Source organism: Ammospiza caudacuta, chromosome 3, assembly GCF_027887145.1.
Source record: "Ammospiza caudacuta isolate bAmmCau1 chromosome 3, bAmmCau1.pri, whole genome shotgun sequence".
Lineage (NCBI taxonomy): Eukaryota > Metazoa > Chordata > Aves > Passeriformes > Passerellidae > Ammospiza > Ammospiza caudacuta.
Window position 1 is genome coordinate 59075418 of NC_080595.1, and position 13451 is coordinate 59088868.

Consider the following 13451-nt stretch of genomic DNA (forward strand, 5'->3'; position numbering starts at 1 on the left):
CTGATTTATGCCAGCTCTGTCACAGTGTGAGTGAAACTGGTGTTCTGGTGTTGTTACTGCTGTTAGCCAAAAGCCCAATCAGATGAGGCATTTTTAATACCCTTTATCCCTGCCCATAAATTAGTCTAGCAGCTTGCTAGCACAAGTGCCTGTACCCAGCTTACAGTATTGCTCAAAATGCTAGCAGCGCCACTGCTGCAGAAACAAGGCTACATGTAACCCACTGTGTTACAAATATTCTGGTTTGGATGAGGTTAGGAAAGCTGATGTTTCATTTAAATATTGCAGGGGAAGCAAAGTTCACCAAGCTGTCATGTGTGAGCACAAGAAACAGAAATCCTCCTCCTGCTCCCCGTCCTCTCAGTCAGGTGCTATTTGGTGTGCTGTTGCTGATGCTCTCTGCGGGGATTTAGCAACGCCAGGGGACCGTCAGCCCCAGCCAGTGTTGCGTTGGGGGCACCTTCTCATGCCTGGTTGGCACAAGCATGAGGCTCCTGCCAGGGTGCCCCTCCATGCTTGGGAAGGGGTGGCTGATAGGCGAGTCCCTGTGCACCCCAAGAAGTGTGTGGGGCAAAGCCTGGAAGGTGGGAAGGGCTACGGGAGGGAGGAGGCCCCTAAAGGAAAGAGCAGACACATGTGTGTCTGCACATATAGGAGCATCCAGGTGTCACGGGAAGTGTAGACATATGTAAAAATAGCAGCAGTGTGTCTGGAGAAGGTATTAGCCCCACGGGGGCCATGGCATGCAAGAGAACAGCCCAAAGACATGAGTGGACTCTGCAATCTGTTCTGCCCTGTGGCCCATCAGAAGTGTGCTTCCCTAAGCTCCACTGATCTAAAGGCACCTTGGGCTGCTGATCTGAGCAGCATTTAGGTCTCTAAAATACAAGGTAAACTGTAGCATTGTGTGTTGACTGCAGTAAACATACAATAAAAAACATCAATAAGAGGGAAAGCACGATGTGCCTTGGGTCAGGCATGGTTTGAAGGTTAGAAAAGGAAATGCTGAAATGTCATTTCCTCTGGCTGCCCTTACATGTTGACACAGCTCCTGTGGGACAGTTCATCGTGCCTGAAGCTGTGCAGCCTGAAGGCTTGGCTGATAATGGAGGACTCTATTCTCTGACAGACCTTGGGGCCAGGAAGAGATGAAAGTGCACAACACAAATGAACCCACTCACATCTGTGATATTGATCAGCTGCATATCATCTTGAATTTGGGGTGCACCCAGAGTGTATGGTATGAATCCAGTTATTCTTGGTGTCTATACATTTCTTATCAGGGAAATCACTGCATACATACATGCACTTGTTCCTCAGAAGATAAGAAGTTATCGATAGAATTATCTGAAGAATCTAATTAGGTTATATTTAGACCAGATTTACAGTCACATAGATTTTTATTATAGATGCAGAATTGTAGCAGTGTTCATGTAGCAGTTCTAGTTCACAGCTTATGATGTTAAATGGCACAAAAGATAGCATCATTATAAAAAAAAAGAATACAAATACAACTTTATTTAATAATGAAGTCTATTAATCTCAATATTTCAAAAGAGACCACATTGTCAAGTGGAGTTAGGAGTTATCCTGACCAATGACTTTTTTGATACGTGCTCCTTCCTACAGTAGTGAAATAAAATGAGAGTTTTACAGTTTTTGGATTTTTACAAGTGGTTTTGTTTCTCTTTTAAGCTTAATAGGCTCTATGCAAAAAAAGTATTACAGTATTACTTTTAATAAGTATAATATTCTTATTATTTCTAAAACAATATCCACAAGCATACTCAGGAAAGCATTGATGTCTGGTGCATTTCCAGTTGTGTTTAATGATTTGTTTTTGCAGCTTCATTCTGCCTGATGATTGCCAAGCAAGCTTTCAGCATTAATTATATTTCTGGTTGGGGCGTACACTACTGCCGAAACATAAACCCTTTACCTGTTAAGATAGCCATTAAAACCCAGACTCTTTATTTTTTCAGAGCTGGTAAAAGTTTCCTCTAAACTTTGGTCCTTTTTTTCTCAGGTGTTGAGGTCGTTTACCATTGCCTTGCCCCGGCCCTATGGGGGCCAGCGTTGGACTGGAGGTGTCTGACTGGCCCGGGGATGCTCTGCCACGGCTGAGGGTTGAACGCTAAAAGGAAACTGTCCAGGATCCTCGTCCCACTGAGCTTCACAGCTTGGAGGGAGAATTCTGTTAGGGGAAGTGGACTTGCTGCAGAGAGATCATGGCTTCATCCCGGCTGGTGGCAAGATCTAGAGACATTGCCAATGTCATGCAACGGCTTCAAGGTAAGGGACTGACGTGGGCTGGTGCTCTCTGCTCCACCCTTGTAAATGCAAGTTCCTATTTTCTACTACACTGAACAGTCAGAACAATATCTCTGAAGTTTAGTAACTGTTTTAAGCTTATCTATGGGATGTACTTCTAGTATATCCAAAGGGCTGTGATTATGTGTCCTTTGCCATAGCATAAGCAGTGATACTTAAAGCAGTTGACATGAACATGGCTCCATGGGACAGTACACAGAATTGAAACTTAAGAGACTGGTTTTAGTTCTGTTACTCCCAGGTTATTTGATGTGTGTATCAGTTTTCCCATAGAAAAGAGAATAGAAATTATATTCATCCTTTTCTCACCTACAAAGTCATCTGGTAGATATTTTATCCTGATAAACTAATATTTATTAGTTTAGCAATGAGGACTGTGAATTATTATATTGTTAAGCATTGAAGAGTTCATAGCTCAGTGAGCTTATTATTAGTCCTCAAGTTGATGACCTTTTAGATAACACATCACAGGATGTCTTTGCAATATTCTTTGAGTATTCATTATGGTTTTATGTTCCTATAATATAGCATTACTTAATAAATTTGTTGTGTTTTCTTAGAAGTTCTACATCTAACTGCTGCTAAAAGATTGCATTTGAATTTTTTCTTAAATTCAAATAATGATATTGACTAGAAATAAATTGTCATTGCTGCTGTAGATTTCACTCCTATTAACTTTTAAACTCAATCATAAATCCCTGGCCTTCTTTCCTCTATGGAATAGTTTCTGCTGACTTCAACAAACGCTTGTATGCACAGAACCTTTGATACCCCCTTCTGCATCCTCTAAATCTGGAAGCTTAATCTCCTCCTGGGTTTTCCTTCCATTTATTGTTTTTCAGTTCAGGAGATCTGAACTTAGCTTCCCAGACACCAGCTATGAGTGATTTCCATGTAGCCTCAGTAGATAAATGGAAGAGTCTGTTCTATTTAGGCCTGCTACAGCACTTCATCAGTTCCAACATGGTTCTTCTTAATTTTCTTCAGCCTTTTGTGCATTTACTATATGTTCCCATTCTGTCTTTATGTCTGCTAATTCTTAAGCCACAATGCTGGACAATGGCTGTTCAAAGTGCCAAGAAACATTGAGTGAGGAAGTTTTGTGCTCAGAGGATTTATGGTTTAAGCATTAGACTAAGACACTCCAGGCAGAGTTGAATGAGACTGTGCAAGGGCACAGTGAGGCAGCCTTGCCCACAGAGCAGGCAGGGGGCTTGGGACACAGTGTGTGTACATCACAGTGTGTACAGGATACCATAAATTTGTATGAACTCATGTTCTTAGTAGGTATTCCAGGAAAAAAATACTGAGAGACTTGAAGCAAGAAATGAAACAATTATGGAACTGTGAGACCTTCTGAAGAACATGAAGGAATTATGAGACCTTCTGAGGAATATGAAGAAATGCATGAGAAATGTGCTCAAAGTTTATGGGGACATGTTGAAAAGGAAAGCATCAGGAAGCCAAGCTGTGTTCAGGGAGGATTATCCAGGCTGGTACTCTGAAGCAATGTATAAGGATGCTACAGAAGGTATTTGCAGAGTGTGGGGGCCATTAATTATCAGACTGTTATATGCTAACTTTTTAAACATCTGAAAAGCTGTTGCTGACAAAATGGCTGTTCTGTTCATTTGAATTTTGGGTTTTTTTACTCTTTTTCTTCATTTTTTATATATTTGGCTCTGCTGAAATCTGATACATAGTTCAGTCTGCTATAATATTTTTATATTATTTTATTTTTGGAAATTAAGCAAAAATAGTTACATGAATTCTGAAGTGAAGACATTTGAAAAGAAAACATATGAACTAAATGGAAATTTAGCATTGCATGTTAATTTCAAGTCGTACCTGTAACTGGATAATTTGCTTCTCATATGAAATCAGCTCAGCTTGGTATTGATGGGATCTGAGTTTTGCTGCAGATGCACTATTTCAATAAATCACCTGTGCCAAAGCTAGAGTGCTAGGAGCCTAAATCTTTTTTTAGTCTGTAGTTCTGCATTATGGATGAGCAGGCAGTCTGCACTGCGACTACCTAAGCCCTTGTGTATTGAGGTTGCTCCACCTTTCAGAAATTACAGTCAGCTGAAATTGGAGTAGATGGGCATAGGAGCACAGAGATATTTCTTGGCGTGTTTGTGTGGCAGCCCAGAGTCGGTGCAGAGCCGGGTGCACAGCTCAAGGTGAGAGTGGAACCGACAGCATTCAAGGTATAGCAGGAATGGCACTGCTTTGGGGGATCCTCAGTCGGTGCAGAGCAGCAGTTGTGCTTTACAACACCTCTTTCTGTACCTGGCTGTAAGCTGAGGCAGGAGAGTTCTTCTGGAGTGATACTGCTTAGACAGTGCTGCAAGATGTCAGTGCTGGAAATTCATCAGCACTGAAAGGTAAAGCAAGCTGTGCTCCCTCCTCCACATTGTTCTCAAATGTGCCTCACGGGTTTCCAGTGAGTGCTTGTGGTGGGAGAGCGTAGGAAATACCAGAAAAATGCCACTCTTCACTGGGATTCTCAACACCAGTTCTGAAATATCTGCTGTACCCACTTCTAGTGAACATGACTATATATGCTCTCCTAAAATCTTTCAAGAGAGAAACAAAGTTGATTCTGTGTTGGCTGGGTTTTTTAATTTGTTTATTTGGGTTTTTTAATATAAATATTTCCAGTCACTTCCCTTTGGTAATTATGATGCTTGCAGTGCATTCTGTACATATACAGAGTTTTTGAATAACGTCCTGTATCGCTGGCTCAGAAATTCACCTGGGGCAAACAGCCATGATAAACTTGCTAGTTCTAGGTTTCATGCAGTACCTTAGGCTTCCTAGTTGTTCATATTATAAAAGCATCCATAAAACCTGGGCAGCACTAGTGTACACCATCAATATGAGTTACATTCCTGGGACTGGTTTTTGGATTACTCTGGGAATTAAAGCCAGTTGGCACAAAAGCACTGCTCCTTAGCCTACAGGAAGTGCAAGTTCATTGGCATTGTCACTGTATGCTAAAGATTCTTAAAGCATCTTTCTTAGCTGCAAATATCAAACCAAAGAGTGCTGGGGAACAGGCTGGTAAATCTCTTACTAATTTGCAATCTCTGCCATGATGAAATGAAATATTTTCTGTTAGTCTGCACTGTTAACAGGCAAACTGCAGTCATGCTCATGCTGTCCTGAAGAAAAAAAAACCAAAAACAAATGCCTCATTTATCCCATTCCTCAGGACCTTGTTTCATTATGCTGACTTGTTCTTACTGGCTTGTACGGTGATGTTGAACAGTCACTGTAGCATACTATTACTGCAGGCTTTTCTCATTCCCACTTTTTTGTCCCGCTGTGGATTTTTTCCTTCCAATTTCTCATTTAGTAGTCTGTGCTGAGTGAAGACTTTTGTGTGTGTCATTGTGTTCATTATTGCGTGGTCTATTTAATCAAACAGGACAATTTTTCCCTTTCTTTATTGAATCACCAAAAATTCAGTCTGCACTAGAATCTAAACATATATGCCACCCAAATAAGGTTGCTGTCCTATAACTGATATTTTGAGACTCATCCATTTTAACTCCATGCAGTAAAACCAGTTCTAAAGTGTACAAAGTACAACAATTTAAACAACATAATGTTAAAGGGCAATACATTTGTTGTCCTAAAAAACCCTCTACAAATGATAGAGAACCATAAAAAATTCTTTTCCATCTTTCATTTCTTCTGGATTGCACCACTGTTCTTATTAGGCTCTTAAATTCGCTCTAGATTGTGGGTATTTTGGGGTTTTGTAAAGTGACTTAGAGACAATGATGTAGGAAAAACTAAAGGTGGGAAAGCAAGCAACATGATCATGCATGAAGACTAACCATGCTGGAAAGGAGGCATCATTCTAGTACAATTCATACGCTCCAGGAAAGTGGGGGTCAAACAGGCAGGTCAAATAAGGTTCAAGCCCAGTCCTTATTTTATGTAAAAGTACATACAAATGGCTATCATCTTCTGCAGTTTTATGCCTTCCTTACATTAGCACTGTTCACAGAATGTTGTGGGTTTGTTTTTCTCCTGGGCTGTCCTTTCTTTTTTGTCCCCATCCTCTTTGCCTTAAGTTTGGCTCTTCTTTTCCTTCCTTTTTTACAGCCTAGCATTTCTTTTCCATACCAGCAGCCATTAAATAAACAGTATGGGTTTTTTTCTGTTTAGCTGATAGGCTCTTTGTTAATGTGTACCTTTGGTGTTTTCCTCTGTTTTTTCTCTAAGTCAACAGTGCCAAGAGCCACAGTTTAACATTAAGCTAAGGTGATTTAACACGTACCTTGCTTCACTGCATGCACATTCCAAACTTTGTTTTCACCAGCACTCTTCTTCTTCTTCTTACCTTAGATCTGAGGTCTAGGACTTGGTTTGTAGAGGCCAAGTGAGCTCCTGGGTAGAAGGCAGTGTCTCTCCTTCAGTGCTGTTTACCATTTTATTGTCGGAAAATCTATAGTGCAAGATCACGTTTGTAAACGTCAGCAAAATTGAAAAGGTGTGTTTGACCTGGAAGGGCATGCTGCACATCTTTGCACAATTGAGTTTTATCCCTGTATTGCAAACACTGCTCTGGTCAAGGTTTCCTTCTGTCCAGTTTCCTTGTAGGTACTGGTTCCATGTAGTTGTGCTGATGCTTTTTCCTTGCAGTCTTTCACTATCTAAAATGCCCCAGTTTGTTTCCTGAATCTTTCTTGGATTTTTCTTGAATTAAATGTAAATTATTAGTCTGTTGAGTGAGAAAATCTTGTCTCTAAGGCAATCCATTACTCACTGGCAGTGTGTTAAGGGAAAATAAGCACTTTTGACTCCATTGACTGGTATGACCTCTGTGATCCGAAGGTCAAGTAAATCTCAATGATGAATTGGGAATCTGAATAACATTGCAGCCCACATGTTACCTAACAAGAGGAAATCATGCAGGATTTCAGTCTCTTTTTTATTATTTTATCAGTGTGAGAAAACTGAAGTTAATGCTGTTTCAGAGCAAAGTCCTGAAATACAAGGTTTTTGTGTGAAGGTTAAGACTGCTGGAAAAAGCCCTACCATCATAGTTGAAAAGAAGATCATTAAAGGGTAAAAACAGTATTTTCATCTGCTACAACAAAAACATGTGAAAGGATAGTCTGCATCTGGAGATATTCAAGTAAAATAGTAGTTAATATTTGATAATATAATCATTTTAGAAGTATTTAATTTTGGTTTATGCATATGCAAACAAGTTCACTGAGAATCCACTTTAGGTTTTTTCTGACCCAGGTATGTGATGGTAATAATCTGATATATTCCTGGTAGAGAGAAGTTCTGAACTATCTGTAGGTATTGCAAAAACATGGGGGAAAGGATATGATCAAAACATTTCACTAGTAGTACAAATGACTAAAGTATGAACTGAATTTAGGCATCATGTTATATTAGAATATTTTGTCATATAGTTAGACTGTTTTGACATATGGTGCAATAAGTATCTCAGTGGAAAAAACCATATGCTGCCTTTTTTTCTTTTAAACTGCAGTTAGCTTTCACTTTGTGTTCTCTTCAATGAGAACTCAGTCCTGGGGCAGTATGTGAAATGCAGAATGTATTTTAGTGAGGCATGGTCCTGTATTCTTATTTTTAGATGGTTTTTCATCATTAATAAATTTCAAGTTAGTTATTTAAAGCAAATTTTTAGAAATTTATTTAAAGTTAATGTTGCCATCTCTTTGCTTACATTTTTCTACTGCTTTGACCACAAAACTAACAATGTAAGTCAACATATTCCTAATTACTTTTTTTCTTGCTTTTACTTTTGATTATTACTATTTCCACAGGTTGTTAAAACAATCTGTTCTTCTCTTTCCATTTAGTTAGTCAACGAGAACACAAAGCACTAATAATCACACAGTTGATATAAATTGCATATATATATATATATATATATATATATATGTATATTTGCATTTGAGTTGCTTTTGAAGGAAAAACCAACATATTTTTCCAATTTTCATCTGAGATAAAGTATATATTTAGGGCAGAAAATGGCTGACGTGGTGGTGTCTCACACTGAGATTGCTTTCATTTGGATATGAAGAAACACAATTCAAAAATTGCAATTCTTCTCCTATGCTACTATTAAAACACTGACAAGATTCATTGCACAAAATGTAGGAGGCAAAATGCAAGAGGAAAATCCTTGGACAGTTTAAGAGATAGTGGTTAAAATGCTGTGTCTTAAATACAGTGAATATCCAAAACATGTCAGGCAAGTTGTGTTTTACACGAACTATCTTCAGCTCTGTGCTGCTCACTATGATTTGACAAGTTTGTATGTAGGCATCCACACTGCAGCTGTTTAATTTTGGGTTTGATAAAATGTTATCTGAGGCTCAAAAACTGTTTTCAGTTAAGATTTTGTCTCAAAATAACATCTGCCATATTTGTTACTGGTGTGAAAAAACATATTTCAGGAAGTCTAAATAGGGACAATTATGTGTCATTTTTGATGGTTTAGTGAAGATAGAGATTTTGAGAAGGAAAATATTGCAGTGTTTATTTTTGAGAGTGCCCTCTCTATTCTGACAGGCTGCTAGACACTTATTTTAGTAATAGCTTTGGGTTGGGGGTATCAAGAAGCAGAATAGATTCAAAATATTTTGATGACATATTTTATGCAGGTTAGACAACTTATCAGTTTTCTGGTTTGTGATTTCCTATTTCTATTATATACACTGCAGGCTTGAAAAATTAAACTTCATTTCCTCAGAGCTGTGCTGTAATACCTTCCTACAATATATTTTGGTGTGTTATTAAATTTGAACATAGCTTATTGTCATCACCATAAATAATGGTGATGACAATGGCTGCCTCTTGGAATGCCATTTGTTGTTTTTTCATACTAGAAGAGCTGAAAAATGCAGGAGGACATGCCTCTTGTTACTAATTAATAGGGATTAAAAGAGTTTTGTAAATGAACTACTGCTGATCATGCTTTGACGCTGATGTAGAGACTTCTGTAACATAAAGGCAAAATATTTCAATGAGAAAGTTTTCGGTTTTTTTTTTTTTTTTACAATTTTGCTGTAATCATGTTTTGCCCATTTGTAGAAATTAAAAGCTTCACCATCTTTCTTTACCAGGATGATAATATACTTTAAAGAATATACTTGCAGGTAGAAAAAACACATAAATGAAAATTAACATGTAACAGTTACTCGTAATTTATTCCACAGACTTTTTTATAGAATGCCATTTTTATTTTGCACTTTAGACTGCATTTGCTTAAAAATATCCTCATTTCTATCACAAAGCTTCTCCTTGTGACTCATATCACTGAGTTCTAATTTTAGACTCACACTGAGGTTTTTAGTTGGCAGTTGTATGTATCCAGGGGAATTGTCTATTACTGGGTGCAAGAAAACAGGCTACTTGTTCTGTCTTTCATCCAATATGAGAAGGAGCTTTATGAGGGAAGTGTCAATGACTTATTAAGAATCCAGCAGTCAAGAAAGAAAGAAAGAAAACCCACCAAAACCCCCCTCTCTAGCTCTTTAGAATTGATGTCTTCATGGTGAACTAAAAAGAGATGTATAACTACATTTTACAAGTAGTTATAACTGACTGCTAATTCCACAGCTATATTTAAAATTCAGATTCTGATTGCTAGTAATTTGGGGTGTAAGTTTTATTATTCTAATTCTTTATAGACTTTAAGTTGGGGCTACTCTATGTACAATGTTCTTTGCACAAGGGGTGTAAAGAAACTGGGACTAACATTAAAAAACTAGCTTACATCCTGTACTTTGGAAGAGATCCTGATTATATTAAGTTCTCAGTAATTCAATATCAGAACGGTTAGGGAAGTAGCAGAAAAGCAGCTTGATGTTTCAGGGTAAGCAGCCTCCAGGTGAGGAAGAGAAATGCTGAGTTACTGCACAGTGAGGACAGTTCTTGGGCTCCAGCTCAGCCCCTGCACAGCTTGGCCTGGGGGCCAAGAGCTCATACCTTAACCTTCTCTCCCTCTCTCCCTGGTTTATCTGCCTTTCTTGCTTTCCCTGCTGAGGAGTCATTGCTGTTAACAGAGATGGCTGTGAAATATCTTTCTGAGCTTCATCACATGGAACATAAACATTAATATATTAAGAGATGTGATTAGTGAAGATTCTTTTACTGTAATTTCACTAGATTTTGTGTAATTACTTTTCAGTATTTGTTACATAGTCTTTTATACTTTTAAGAGGATTATGCCTTCCCTGATGTACATTGGTTTAAGTAACTATGGAGAATGTATGTAATCTCGTTGTAACACTGTTAGGCTTGTGACACAGCCCTGCAAAACCTGTAAATCTCTAAGCTGAAGACTCTTGTATTCACCCAGATAAGAGATACATCTAGAACATTTAATACCACTTTTTACCCACCTAGCCATTGCTGCTAAACGAGAGTTGAGATTTAGTTTATCCAAATCACCGAGCTTTAGCTGTGCCAGTATAACTCTGGGAAAATTCATCATCCCCTTAGAGAAATGCCAAAGGCCTGTACAAATGTAGCAAAATGTTCCCTTGCTTTCTGCACCTCACTATTAGAGACCAGCTCATGTATCTTGCCATAACTGCTTAGCCTGTCCTACCTCTGGCAGCTTGCTTGGGAGTCACCATCGGTGTGCCTGGGTGGGCACAGTGTCCTCACTACACTGTGGACTTCCCGTAAGTCTTTACTTAAGGTGCTATTGCGAGAAAGCCACAGACCTTGTCAAGGCAGCAGCTGTTCTGTAAAGACTTTATCTTAAGCTCATTAAAACAGAGGAAAAAATCTTCTTTCCGTAAGGTGAAGGGAATGAACTACAACAGCAATTGTACATGAAGAGTATTACTGTTAGCTTTCCGGTCTCGGAAGGGAAAAAAATCCCCAGCTCTACATGCAAGAGCAGTATTCAACATGATTTGTGGCCAAACCAGTGCAGCAAAGGAGAATATTTACTTGCTTTTATTGACTTATATATATTAGAAAAAAAATCTACTTAGGAATGGAGCTCTTTGTTCTTTCTCAGATTTTCTGTTTATAAGAATTTATGGTAATTTGTAGTAGATTCACTTTTGGACTGTGTTTCATTCTCCCAAGGAAATTCAAGTAAATTATTACAGTTGAGCCTGTGTAAAGACCTGTGTCTTTATTCTGTTTCTTTTGACCAGGGTTTCTATTGTCTCATTTGCCAAGACATGCCTAAGCTTTTCTAAGTCCATGTGGTGCAGCCATTCCCAGTTCTGAGGCTGCAAACTGCTCCTGGCATATACAAGACAAATAATACAGATGAATTTTCTCTTTTGACTCCAGAAACATCCACTGGGTAATGCAGAAACATCATGTTATTTTTCAGGAGAGAATCAAGAGTCAGCATCACCAGTTACAGCAGTTATGAGCCAGTTGTACCAGCCCAGTCCTTCTCTACTGGGAGCTGAGTGCTGTTTTGGAGCCTGGGCATTCCTAGTCCATTCACTCACAGGTGAACCTGATGTGCCTTGGCACAGTGAGGACAAGAAGTACCTTTCAATGGAAGTCACAAAGCTTGAGCTGTCGTCCAAATGAGTAGAGAAGTGTTGGGAATGGGCCCTTCCCTCAAATTTATAGTCCAGCTGGCATTCCCCCATTGGAGTGTATAGGCACAGGAGCTCAGACTGTGGTGCTGAGATGATTCTTAAATTAAATCAACCAAAACTCAGATTTTTGGACAGGAGAGACAGAGATTGGACTATGCAATGATCAGTTCCAAGTCAGTGGGGGAAAAAAAAAGTGACCAAGCCATTGTATCAGAGGTCTCCAGGCATAAATGTTTATTAGCAGGTGTGAGTTGCAGTAATGAAACACTCTGGTTTGAGACTTATAAGACAGAACATAAGTCTAATTAACCTGGATTTCTGGCTGTTTTGTATTACTGAAGTTGTATGTTGCAGGAAGAATAAGATCTGAAAAGGCATTTGGGCACCTGGAAATAGTTATTGCCATAAAAAGGCAAGATGTGTATTTTTAATACCTCTTTAGATGCCTTACTTAAGTTTCCAAGACCTGAATTCTTTATAATTCATGGACAAACAAATAAAGGGAATTTAAAAAATCTTCCATGAGATTGTATTGAGATTCTTATTAGTACTGAGAAATGACAAGTTTGTCATTTGCAAATTTATTTAATACCCTAAACATAGTTAATATTTCTGAATCTAAATTCTTGTTTATCAGCAGTTGTAAGATAAAGTCAATGGGCTGTCTTGGAACTACTAACTTTTTCTTTATTCCATTAAGTAAAAGTGAAGCCATATGACCACCTTGTTTACATATTCATCCTACTAAAAAACTACACCTGTATTGAAAGGTTTGTATTGATTGCTGCTTTTTCGTTCAAATGAATGAAATCTTTCTTGAATAGAAAGCCTTAAATCTTGCTGTGAAGATTTTGCTTTCTGCTTTCCAAAGAGACAGAAGCTCATTGTGATTTTTTTTTTTTTCTGGGTGACTTTCTCAGGAGCAGAAAACCTGCTGCTTCTGCATTGCACTGTATTGTGGAAAGGAGTTTAGTTGTATAATCTGCTCTCCTGGTCTTGCTTTCCAGAATGGCCTTTTGTTTGGTCACTTTGGTGAACATGTTGTACAAAGCCTTGTTGCATAATTCTTCTTCTTTCACAATCCTGAGCCTGCCTTTTCATCTGTGTGGTTAGTAAGAGAGCTGGAGGTGTGATCAGCTGCCAGAAGTGATTTGAATAAATGAGAGGAGTCATGAACAGCTAATGGTTTTGTTTACATCTGGTTTCTAAGAGACTAATAGTTCAGGCTTACTGTCTCTCTGTGTTTGTATTTGAGATCTTGAGCACATCTAAATCCTGTATTCCCTGGGCACACTTTTGTCTGCCCAAAAAAAAATTACACTTTGTTTTTATCAGTAAGACGTCATAAGTTTTGAATAGGAAAATACATCCATTTATGAATGAGATTAAATAATGGTGTGCCATTGGGCTAATTCTTTACTAATCAAGGTGCTTTTTTGTTGCCGGGGGGTTTTATTGGGCTGTTTGGTTTGGGTTTTGGTTGGCTTTAGAAACAGGCATGCCAAATATGTAGTGAAGTGGCACATTTCAACCTGT

General features: G+C 38.5%; 1 protein-coding gene across 1 annotated transcript in view; it reads left to right on the forward strand.

Moving 5' to 3' along the window:
• The first annotated feature begins 2140 nt into the window (after positions 1-2140).
• SYNE1 (spectrin repeat containing nuclear envelope protein 1) overlaps positions 2141-13451 on the forward strand; it is a 280833-nt gene continuing 269522 nt past the window's right edge. The window contains exon 1 of the mRNA XM_058801698.1: positions 2141-2292. Within this exon, the coding sequence (XP_058657681.1) occupies positions 2229-2292 (64 nt within the window). The 5' untranslated portion in view covers positions 2141-2228. The remainder of the gene's footprint in view (positions 2293-13451) is intronic.